Source organism: Acartia tonsa, chromosome 11, assembly GCF_053477335.1.
Source record: "Acartia tonsa isolate MP-2025a chromosome 11, ASM5347733v1, whole genome shotgun sequence".
Classification (NCBI taxonomy): domain Eukaryota; kingdom Metazoa; phylum Arthropoda; class Copepoda; order Calanoida; family Acartiidae; genus Acartia; species Acartia tonsa.
This window is the reverse complement of record NC_137270.1, coordinates 5,161,441-5,173,994: the sequence shown is the minus strand read 5'-3', so window position 1 is coordinate 5,173,994 and position 12,554 is coordinate 5,161,441. Positions and strand designations below refer to the sequence as shown.

General features: G+C 32.1%; 1 protein-coding gene across 1 annotated transcript in view; it reads left to right on the top strand.

The window, feature by feature from the left end:
* The window catches only part of LOC145331469 (pickpocket protein 28-like), a 60,329-nt gene extending 48,244 nt beyond the window's left edge, over nucleotides 1-12,085 (top strand). Inside the window, exons 20-24 of the mRNA XM_080176149.1 lie at nucleotides 1,526-1,591; nucleotides 4,341-4,441; nucleotides 5,157-5,242; nucleotides 5,864-5,919; nucleotides 11,364-12,085. Of these exons, the coding sequence (XP_080032275.1) occupies nucleotides 1,526-1,591; nucleotides 4,341-4,441; nucleotides 5,157-5,242; nucleotides 5,864-5,919; nucleotides 11,364-11,503 (449 nt within the window). The 3' untranslated portion in view covers nucleotides 11,504-12,085. The remainder of the gene's footprint in view (nucleotides 1-1,525; nucleotides 1,592-4,340; nucleotides 4,442-5,156; nucleotides 5,243-5,863; nucleotides 5,920-11,363) is intronic.
* Nucleotides 12,086-12,554: the final 469 nt, after the last annotated feature.

Here is a 12,554-nt window from a genome sequence, read left to right as displayed (position 1 = left end):
GGAGGGGGTCGGCTGACCCCTTCCCCAGTACTCGGGGGAGGGCCCTCGGCCCTTCTCCGAACCAAGGTCAGGGTTGCCATAGAACATGGCTCACGGCTGCCGAATACCACACTAACACATTCTACACAAATGTGCCACATTTAAAAGTTAAACAAGGATGACAACATCCATAAGTAGCGAAGCTCAAAAACTATAAATAGACAACTGGAAATGATCTATAGAGTATGTAATAAAAAACTTCAATAACAAAAATCACGAAACCTTTTAAAATGTATATTGTATAATGTTTTTTTGAAGCATTAAGCTAATAAGAAAAAACGTTAAAATCTAAAATTCGATTTAGCACCCCAAAAAAAAGTAAGTCTTTAAAAAACTTGGTCAAAATATGAAGAATGTTGACTTAATTAATCACTAAAAAATCCAACTGTTTATCTTGAACAGGAGTTGAGAAAATCACAAAAACTTGAAAAACTAGGAATCGATCTAGCACCTTAACCAATAAAGGTATCTTAATAAAAATAGGTGGAATTATGTATAAAGTAAACTTGTTCAATCCCTGAAAATTTCAACTGTCTATCTTGTATAGGGATTGAAAAAATCATGAAAACTTAAAAATCTAGGAATTGATCTAGCACCCCAACCAATAAAGGCATCTAAATAAAACTTAATCGAAATATGTAAAATCTAAATTTATTCAATCCCTGAAAATTCCAGCCATTTATCTTGAACAGGAATCGAGAAAATTACAAAAACGTAAAAATCTAGGTATCGATCTAGCACCCCAATTAACAGACAGACGGACAAAACAATGTATAGATTAGATGGGCATATGTCATATGAATCTTCACTAAAAATTTCAGCTGTCTATCTTGAATAGGAGCCGAGAAAATCACGTTTCCCCCATAGCGTTACGGACGGACTGACTGACGGACGGACGGACGGACATAGTGAATTATAGAGTAGCTTCGCTACTAAAAAAGGGATTTTTTTGGGGTGTGTAATTTTTTTCTAGGGAAAAGGAGGACTGAATCGGTTCATGCAGTGGTCAGCTAGCTACACACACACACACACAGACTGACAGGAATACATTCTGTTGCTTTTATATAATGATTTTGCCTTATTGAGTAAAAGAAATATTTGCGGATTTATCAAGACAATATGCGGCACGTTAGCCACATTCTAAATGTTTTTAACAATTTTTTAAAGCGAATTAATTTTGTCTTTTCTTGTGGTTACATTTGGTACAAAACTAATCTTTTTTTGGTGTGTTCATTAAGACATCGAAAAAAGCTTTTAATTTCTACCAAATAAAATCGGATAAAATATAGATATCAGTCTAATAATTTTTTGATGCCATTAATAATTTTAATTAATTTGGTCTTGTTTGACATTCCTATGAAATGAATCTTAATATCAATCTTAAATAGTTGGGGAGAAAATATTTTTTTAAAAGATTTTAGTATTCATATCACTCAGCTTTTTTGTCAACCTCTATTCCGATTAGGACTATTTATTTAAATTTTAGGAAGAAAATTGTTGACCTCAACATGTGCTGGATATAAAAGGCTTCCGTTAGAATCAACTTTCCCAGGTTAGCTGATTTTTTTACAGGAATCAATAAGAAAAGACAATGACCGATAAATTGATGGACATTTCCAATGATGATATACAGAATTCCCTCTTCTGTAGATTAAAATTAATGGTCAAACATTTGAAAACTCAACTTAATGAATCCACCAATCCAAAATTCATAAAAGTCCCCAAAGTTGTTAAGCCAATTAATAAGAAAACATTATTAAAAACTTTGGATACTAGTGTATTAAATAGTCCATTGTCCCCTTCCTTTTTTGATTTTTGATATTGTAAGAGATTCTCGCATACCCGCATAAAATATTCTCCCAACTGGCTTTTATAACGATTATATATCTATGGCAAATGCAAACTTATAATTAGAATTTTAGAATTTCTTATTAATTAACGTAAAAGGTACAATAACTTTAATCTATGATTGTAACCCGTAAACAATTTACATCATCACTTTAGATCAGGTATAGAATGGATTTAGATAATGGGTAAAAATTATCGTCACTTTACGTTGCTAACATGAACATTATTTATTGGTCAGTTCTTTCATACAGTAGCTTGCTTAATCTTAACAACTTTGTGGACTTTTATTAAATTTTGATTGGTTGGTTCATTGAGTTAAGTGTCCAAGCGTTTCAACCATTAATTGTAATCTAAAGAAGGGGTAATTCTATGTATCATCATTGGGGATGTACATCAAATTATCAGCCATTGTCCTATCTCTTTAGACCCCTGAAACAATATATTTATCTGGTATATCAAATATCAATTATAATGGCTAATGCACTTTAATCAGAAAATACACTAAGAATGTAGATGCCATATCTAGGGATTTACTAACAGATAAAATTAGTGAAAAAAAATTAGTGTATTTTAGGAAGGAAGGAGACATTGGGCTGTTTATTTCACTCGTCTCCAAATTTTTATAATAACTTTTTCTTATTCGCTGGCTCAAAAACTTTGGGGACTTTCATTGAGATTTGATTAGTGTGTTCGTTAAGTTGAGTGTCCAAACGTTTCAACCAATAATTGTATTTTACATAAGGGGTAGTTTTGTGTATCATCATTGGGGTATTTACAAAATTTTATCCCTTATTACCTTATATCACTAGTTAACTTACTTATTTCAACATGGGAATGCGCAGTTAGCTTTAATCCTGCGGCGATCTTTCCTTTTTCCTCTGGGGGCTTTCCTAATTCTTTTCTAATTTGTTTCTAAAGTTCCCTTTATGATATAATATGATTGCTTTAAACACTTTAAACCCTTCAAGAAAAAAAAAGTTTGCGGCACAATAAACTTGACTGGCAGATAACTCAATTTACTTGTCCATTTATTCTCTGTGGATAAAGTGACTCGTGTAGTCGCCAAGATAACGTCAATTTTTAATAACATATCTGGGTGTAGATAGTATTCATAGACAATGATTGTTCACTACAGCTTGTATATAAAACAAGAGTGCAAACGGACTTAAATACGTTGATGTAAATTCTTAATAAAGTAGCAGGATCTGTGTCTGTTTGTGTATACCGAAGGATCTTGCTTACCACTAAACTGATATTGTTCTCCTTTACATAGTAGCTTGTCGTAGGTCCCTGGGAAGGTTTACAATAATTTTTTGTGGAGGGTAATACCACCCTCCAGAGAGAAATCGCCCCTTTAAAAATGCTCCTGGCATTTGAAAGTAAGGGTGGTCTCCTCCCCCCTACTTCTGAAACTGACCTTATCAGAATAAAATAAATGTTTCTGTAGACATAGAATAGTAAAAGGGGAACGTATAAAGGATACAAAACTCATGTATAGTAACACAGAAGAACAAGAAAAAATTTGCTAGCAGACAAAAAAGGTCATTGAAAAAGTGGGGGAGGTAGTTATCTGTATATACATCTATACTATATATTTTTTAACAACCTTAATTGACGATTAATTTTCCCCTGTTAATATATCCACGTATTCTATATCCATTGATATTATAAGACCAAAGTCTACTGTTTTGTGTGAATAGCCAAATCTTGACAACATAGAGACATGTATTATTTATGTATCCTTGATATCTCAAAAATGTGTCTTTACAGAATCAAATATCTTACATAATTAAATGATAACCACAAATAGATTTTCTTAGCACTCATTACTTTAAAAAAACATCTACATGCAGAAGGGGATATTGAAAAGAAACTAAAATAAAAACAATTTTTTTTTGATATTGAGGCGAAGTCCAATCTGTCGATTCCCTTTTCTCCCATCTCTTTTAAAGAGATTTTCTTCCGCCCCTTCCCTTTTTCTTTTCCCTTTATATGACGTCATATAGGAATCGTCTTGCTCAAAAGTGGGACAGATTGGGCTTCGTCAATATTGAGAGTAACTGTGTTTAGCGCCCTAGGAAAATGGGGATATATGTCACAACTTTTGGCCTACCTATTCTACTGACGCCATAGTAAAGGTAAAAAAAGGGAAGAGAGGAAAGAAACCTCCATAAAAAAGAGATGGGGTATAATGTATTTCCTGACGTCAATAGAATAGGTATGCCAAAAGCAGTGACATATATCCCCATTTTGCTAGGGCACTATAGACAGCTACATTAGAGGGGGGTAAATTTATCATACATCTAGCTAATATGTCTTATTGTTGTGTAAATGCAATTTTTTTAAAAACATATCTTTAAATCAAAGTAAATTTTTTTGGAACCCATATATGGCATTTAAGCCGTTACAGGGCTTTTAATGTACACTCATACCCATATTTTTTTTTATTTTAGAATTGTGCACAGCCCTGGAAAGTTTACCTGACTTCTTGTACCAGTGCAGGACTAATAGATGGCACAGGGAAAGAATTCAAGATAAACAAGTGGCCCTAAAGGTATAGTAGATAGATAGATTGACAGACATACAGATGGACAGACAGACAAACAAACAAACAGACAGAACTAACAGATGGCATAGGGAAAGAATTCAAGATAAACAAGTGGCCCTAAAGGTATAGTAGATAGATAGATTGACAGACATACAGATAGACAGACAGACAAACAAACAGACAGAACTAACAGATAGCTAGGGAAAGAATTCAAGATAAACAAGTGGCCCTAAAGGTATAGTAGATAGATAGATTGAAAGACATACGGATAGACAGACAGACAAACAAACAAATAGACAGAACTAACAGATAGCTAGGGAAAGAATTCAAGATATACAAGTGGGAATAAAGGTGTAATATAGGTTGATTGATAGACAAATAGACAGACAAACAAACCTTACATAAGACAGTCGGATAGACAAACAGACAGAAAGATAGTCATACAGACCAGAACAGACACATAGAGTTGAGTCTCTAAATATAAGAAGGTTTCGTGATTACTTTGATTGGTCACCATGACCGCTGTAGTTGGAATTCTGCAATATTTTCTTCCCGGTCACAAATTGCCCAACATGAAAAGTCATTGAGTTTGTGATCTATATGTTGAATAGAAAAAAATTGTATCAGAACAAAGAGTCATGTGGGCGAAAACGCCCTCTCACCCCCCCCCCCTCCCCTCTCCAGATCGTTTAGGGTTAAATAAATCATCTTTCTATTTTAGATTGAGAACGAAATATATGAATATGCTCGAAGTAACCTGGCTATTATTAATATATTCATCAAAGAACCTTATTCAAAACGATTCAGGTATTAAATGATTTTAAAATTGGGGACCTGCTTCATGAAACTAATTCGCAAAACTAAAATTTAAAACTTTTATAAACAACCTAAGCAAAATCTTAATAATAGCTTCAATATATATTTATTAGTTGAAAATAACAAAACATTTTCTAGGCGTCATTTTATTAAGTTTCATCTTTTATTTATTTTGATTCAGCTTTCTAATACTTGGTTTTATGTAGTTATATATATAGAATATTTTTATCATATCAAATATTGGTTATAAGGACCATTTCTTATGTCCAGTCTAACACTGTTTCAAAATTTCCCATATATGTCAGATAAGTCAAAGTACTGTTAATTTGCTAAAAAGTACAAAACATTTGGACCATTAATTTATAAGATCTTAAGCTTCAGACAAAAAAATCCCTTACTACTATATATTATAGGACTAGGGGCGATTTATCTTGGGAGGGTGGAGATACCCTCTACAAAAATAGTTGAAAACCTTCCCTGGACCTGTAAGTAGCTTCACTGTAAAGAAGACCCTTCTATGTTTAGAGGTTAGCGAGATTCTTCGCTACAGTTCAAAAAATCTAACTACTTATATAAAAATGATATGTTGTTTAGTTATTTTATTTATTCTAGGAAAACAGAGAAAATGAGCAGGATAGCTTACATTGCCAGTTCTGGTGGTCTTCTAGGTCAGTAACAAAATAAACAAGGATGATAAAATAAGCCGTGTGACGTCAATAGATCTATATTTTTTTAAAGGGTTTCCTTTCCAAATTCTCCTCTCATCTCTCCCTTTTATGACGTCACACGGCTAATTTTTTCAGCCACTTTGTCGAGTCTCTAAGAATGACAACATTTCAAAGCGAAGTTGATAAATTAGCATATCAATATGAAATGTACCAACCAAGAGCGTGCACAGGGTTTTGACTGGGGGATTCGTAAAAACTTTTCTCGTATTCATTCGAATCCGGTGGATAGGAACCGGTTCTCATCCATACGAAAAAACTATTTCTAGCATCGTATTATATCCAGCTTTCTACGAATATAAAAATGTACAATCATAAGAGTAAAACCAGTTTTTTTAGCCGGTGCCTTCGGCACCTCGGGGCTAAAAAAACTTGTTTTAATCTTATAATTGTACATTCTATATCCGCGGAAAGCTGTTTATAATACGATGTGAGAAATAACTATTACACTTTTTGAGAAGCACCCCTAGAAAAGAATGATCCCCCAACCCCCCAAAAAATATTTAAAAACACAAATAAAAAGGGGGTTTCATTTTTCCTCCTTTTCTTTCCCCTAAGTGTCCCTAGAGGCTTCTTGTGGGTTAATAAATATCATATTTAATAATACAGATTTTAAACATCTAACCTTAATAGCAGCCAAGATTTTTCATTTCTAATCTAATTCAGCTAGCAAACATACAAAGACATATTAAATTATATAGAAGCTTCGCTTCTAAAAAATGCATCTAAAAAATGAATTTATCACCCAAATATCTAGCTAATAAATTATCCAAATATAATCGTGAAAGAAAGATTTCTTACTATTTTCTTTCCATCTTAAAATAATAAACAGTATTTATCTGAGCTCGGGGCTCCGATAATTTTCAATCATTGATATTGGAAAGATTGGGAAAGGGTGAGAGAATAAGAATGATTTAGTACAGAAATATAAATAAACATAAATCGAGATAAACTTTCAAAAATAAAATAACAAATTAAAGGATAAAATATTTGTTAAATATATTTTTTTTGATAATTAATTTTTAGACAATTTAAACTCTTGAACTAACAGAAAAAAAAAATAATCTAACCTAACCTAAAATAACAAAAGCCATTGGTCTTTTGTAATTTAGGTCTTTTTATACTATTAGGTCATTTGTAATTTAGGTCTTTTTATAGTATTAGGTCATTTGAAATCTAGGTCTTTTTATAGTGTTAGGTCATTTGTAATTTAGGTCTTTTTATAGCATTAGGCCATTTGTAATCTAGGTCTTTTTATAGTGTTAGGTCATTTGTAATTTAGGTCTTTTTATAGTGTTAGGTCATTTGTAAGATAGGTCTTTTTATAGCATTAGGCCGTTGTAATCTAGGTCTTTTGTAATTAGGTCTTTTGTAGCAACGCCTTTTATGAATACTAGTTTCTGCCATGGAATAAATGCCTAGATATTAAAGTAAATAATGTACAATATTATCAATCTAAATAAACGCTATTCATCAATAAAATTGTACATGGGCACTTATCATCAGGGATATAAAGGGATAAGACAATGGTTGATGAATTGAGGTACATCCCCATTGCAAAACATTTCCCCTTCTGTAGATTATAATTAGTGATTAAAACGTTTAGACACTTACCTAAATGAACCAACCAATTAAAAATCATTAAAAGTCCTGTCCACAAAGTTGTTAAGCCAAACGAACATGAAAACATTAATATAAAACTTTTGAGACTAGTGTAATAAACAGCCTAATGCCCCCTCCCTCTCTTACCAACCATACTTTGGAGGAGCAGCTACTCTATTCTAGGTTAAGCCTGTAAGTTCTTCCGTGAACAAAAACGGAATTCACTCAGCTGTTATTTAAGATAGAAACAAGGATGACAACATCCATAAGTAGCGAAGAACAAAAATCATAGATGGGAATACGTACAAGTAGATTAAAAGGGTATTTATTAAAATCAAGAATAGATTTATTGGATAAAATAAACACGAAACCTTGTTTTATTTTGTATGATGATGATGGTCAAAGTAAATTACATTAAAGATGCACATAACAATGGGGAAAATTATTTTGATCCTGATATCCCAAAAAAGTTGGATAAAAACAAGGATGACAACATCCATAAGTAGCGAAGCACAAAAAATCGTAGATGGGAATACGTACAGGTAGATTTAAAAAGTTTTTACTAAAATCAAGAATAGATTTATTGGATAAAAAAAATATGAAACCTTGTTTTATTTTGTATGATGACGATGGTCAAAGTAAGTTATATTAAAGATGCTCATAACAATGGAAAAAATTATTTTGATACTGATATCCCATAAAAGTTTGAAAATTGGATCAAAATAAACAAAGATCTTGGGAAATATGTAAAACATATAAAAATAGCCAAAAACCTGATAAAAGGCAGTCTGGCCGCCATGGTTGTTTTCTTAAAACGACAAAAAATTAATTTTTAAATCCTTAAAAACTTTAAAAATTTGGAAAATCGGACCATATACACTGAAGATATGGAAAAAAGTGTTAAATATATTTATAAATAGCCTAAAACCTGCCAAAAAGGCAGTCTGGCCGTCATGGTTATTTCCTTTAAAGGCGGGAAATTTAATTTTGATATCTACAACTGAAAAAATTTTGAAAATCGGACTATAAACACTGAAGATATGGAGAAAAATGTTAAAAATATAAAAAAAACAGCCTAAAACCTGCTGAAAAGGCAGTCTGGCCGTCATGGTTGTCTATTTTAAAAGACGGGAAATTTAATTTTGATATCTATAACTGAAAAAATTTTGAAAATCGGACCATACACTGAAGATATGGAGAAAAATGTGAAAAATATAAAAATAGCCTAAAACCTGCTAAAAAGGCCGTCTGGCCTTCATGATTGTTTCTTTAAACGACAGGAAATTTAATTTTGATATCTGTAACTGAAAAAATTTTGAAAATCGGACCATAAACACTGAAGATATGGAGAAAAATGTGAAAAATATAAAAATAGCCTAAAACCTGCTAAAAATCGGTCCGACCACAAATGATGTTTTATAGTCAATTGTGCTCCTTAATAATGGGAATGTTGTCAAAAAATTTCAGCATTCTATCTTTTATAGGAGCTGAGTAAATCCCATTTCCCCCATAGCGTTACGGACTGACGGACTGACGGACTGACTGACTGACGGACGGACAAAGTGAATTATAGAGTAGCTTCGCTACTAAAAAACAAAGATATGAGAAAATATGTAAAACATATAAAAATAGCCAAAAACCTGATAAAAGGCAATCTGGCCGCTATGGTTGTTTTCTTAAAACGACAGAAAATTAAATTTTTATATCCTTAACTTAAAAAATTTGGAAAATCGGACCATATACACTGAAGATATGGAGAAAAATGTGAAAAATATAAAAATAGCCTAAAACCTGCTAAAAAAAGGCAGTCTGGCCGTCATGGTTGTTTTCTTTAAAAGGCGGGAAATTTAATTTTGATATAAATAATTGAAAAAAAATTGAAAATCGGACCATAAACACTGAAAATATGGAGAAAAATGTGAAAAAATATAAAAATAGCCTAAAACCTGCTAAAAAGGCTGTCTGGCCTTCATCGTTGTTTTCTTTAAACAACGGGAAATTTAATTTTGATATCTATAACTAAAAAAATTTTGAAAATCGGACCATAAACACTGAAGATATGGAGAAAAATGTGAAAAATATAAAAATAGCCTAAAACCTGCTAAAAAGCGGTCCGACCGCCAATGATGTTTTATAGTCAATTGTGCTCCTTAATGATGGGAATGTTGTTTAAAAATTTCAGCATTCTATCTTTTATAGGAGCTGAGTAAATCCCATTTCCCCCATAGCGTTACGGACTGACGGACTGACAGACTGACGGACTGACGGACGGACGGACGGACATAGTGAATTATAGAGTAGCTTCGCTACTAAAAAAGAGACATGGCCATATTTGGATCAGGGTTAGACTTCCAGCTCATTTTTAGTAGCGAAGCTACTCTATAATTCACAATGTCCGTCCGTCCGTCTGTCCGTCCGTAATTAATGAATTGGGGGAAACGTAATTTTCTCGGCTCCTATAAAAGATAGAGAGCTGAATTTTTTTGACAACATTCCCATCATTAAGGACCACAATTAACTATAAAACATCAATGGCGGTCGGACTGCTTTTTAGCAGGTTTTAGGCTATTTTTTATATTTTCCAAATTTTCCACATATCTTTGGTGTTTATGGTTCAATTTTCAAAATTTTTCAGTTAAAGATATCAAAATTAAATTTCCCGTCATTTGAAGAAAACAACAATGACGGTCAGACTGCCTTTTTGCAGGTTTTTGGCTATTTTTATATTTTTCACATTTTTCCCCATATCTTTGGTGTTTAAGGTCCGATTTTCAATTTTTTTCAGTTAAAGATATCAAAATTAAATTTCCTGTCGTTTGAAGAAAACAACAATGACTGTCAGACTGCCTTTTTGCAGGTTTTTGGCTATTTTTGTATATATCACATTTTTACCCATATCTTTGGTGTTTATAGTCCAATTTTCAAAAAAATTTCAATTAAAGATATTAACATTAAATTTTTGGTGTTTTAAGAAAAGAAACAATGGCGGCCAAACTGCCTTTTAGCAGGTTTTTAACTATTTTTATATGTTTGACATATTTCCCCATATCTTTGGTATTTTTGGTCCAATTTTAAAACTTTTTTGCATTAACAGTTTCAAATTTTTTCCCCCCATTGTTATGTGCATCTAGTATGTAATTTACTTTAACCGTCTTCATCACACAAAATAAAACAAGGTTTCGTGTTTATTTTCTCCAATAAATCTATTCTTGATTTTAATAAATACACTTTAAATCTACTTCTACGTATTCCCATCCACAATTTTTTGTTCTTCGCTACTTATGGATGTTGTCATCCTTGTTAAAATTGTAAAAGTTGAATTCTCTGTGGCTGACGCGCAGCAGTATTTTTTATATTAACTTAACGGCTTCGCCCCTAGCCTCTAGGGGCTTTGCCCCAAGAGGTTTGACCAAACAAATTTTTCGTGTTTTAGATTTTAAAGAAAATTTTTTTTAAAAATTTTTGGGGAAAAATTTTTTTTTTTTGGGGGGGGGGGTATTCGACCCCACTATTTTAATTTTAGTTTTAAAAAGAAAAGAAAAAATTTTTAGGGGGGGTATTTTCCATTTTTAAAGGGGGGGTTAGGGGTGTCCCACCCCCCAAGAAAATAGTTATAAACCTTCCCGGGACCTATGAGAAGCTACCCTGTAAAGGAGAACACGGTTCAGCGGTTAGCGAAATCCTTCGCTACAAACAAACAGTCAGACAAACAGACAAATAGACAGACAGACATCGTTTTACTTTGTATTATAATAGATATGCAGCTAAAAATATTCTTTTTTCAGGGTTGTGCATGGGATTTAGCTTTGTGAGTCTGGCTGAAATCATCTACCATCTATTCATCTGTGTATCTCTATTTTTCAAGAAAAGTTCTCAAAAAGCCAAGATGAAGAAACGACGTAGGGGTTGTCGTGGCTATAGCTAGAGTGATTCCTGAAGACATTGTGTTGCATCAGTATGAACCCACTTAGCCTTTACAGAAATATTATAATTATACCTTAACTTTTCAAGAACTCAACTCATATAGAAGTTAAAAACTTCAGTAATAAGGTATAGCCAACAAGCGAAATAAATCTAAAATGATATTTGAGGGGCAGATAAAAAGGTCGTCTGTACTACGAAGCGTTGCCCCCCAAAGATCAAGAAAAAATCTTCTAAAGTTACCAATTATTTTTTAATTAATTCAGTTGTTGGAAAATAAAATCTTTGCTTGGAAATCCTACAATTCTTTAAATCTTATAGTTCAAGGCTAACATACAAAAGTTATCAAGTATTTGAACAAGAAGCTTTAAATTCTCACACTTTTCTCATAAGTCTCGGTTTATCTATGACTACTGAAATCAAAACAGATATGGATATTAAATCAACGATTAACAAACAAGTAAGAAAGCGTTGTCAAAATCCCAAAAACCGACAACAAGATCAAAATTAAACAAAGAAATAATTATACATTATATGTTCTCAGGCATATTAAATTTGTTGTGATATAGTGAAGAAAAAAAACAAAGTTATTTAAGAAAAATACATTTATTTTTGTCAGAAAATAAATTAGACAGTGAATAAATGTCAAATGATAAATTTGTTATTAATCATAATATCATAAAATCATTAATATTTGTGTCTATAGAAGAGATTCATTATTTCATATTATATCATTGTGTTACAGCAAGGGCATTTATATCCATAAGTACCGCAGCCACAAAGGGTTTTTTTGTTGCCTTTTTTCCGTAAAGTTATGTATAATCGTTTAGTCAAATGCGCTTTTTTAGTCAAACTGTTCTTATTTTATGACCAAATGCAAATATATATATATGTTTATAAAATGGTCATAATTAAGAACTGTTTGACTTAATAAACGAATTTGACTACACAGTTACACACAACTTAACGAAAAATTTGCAAAAAAATTACCCAATATGTTAAAAAAATTGTTGTAAAATATTAGGGTAAATCCTAATATATAAAGTGGTAAGCTT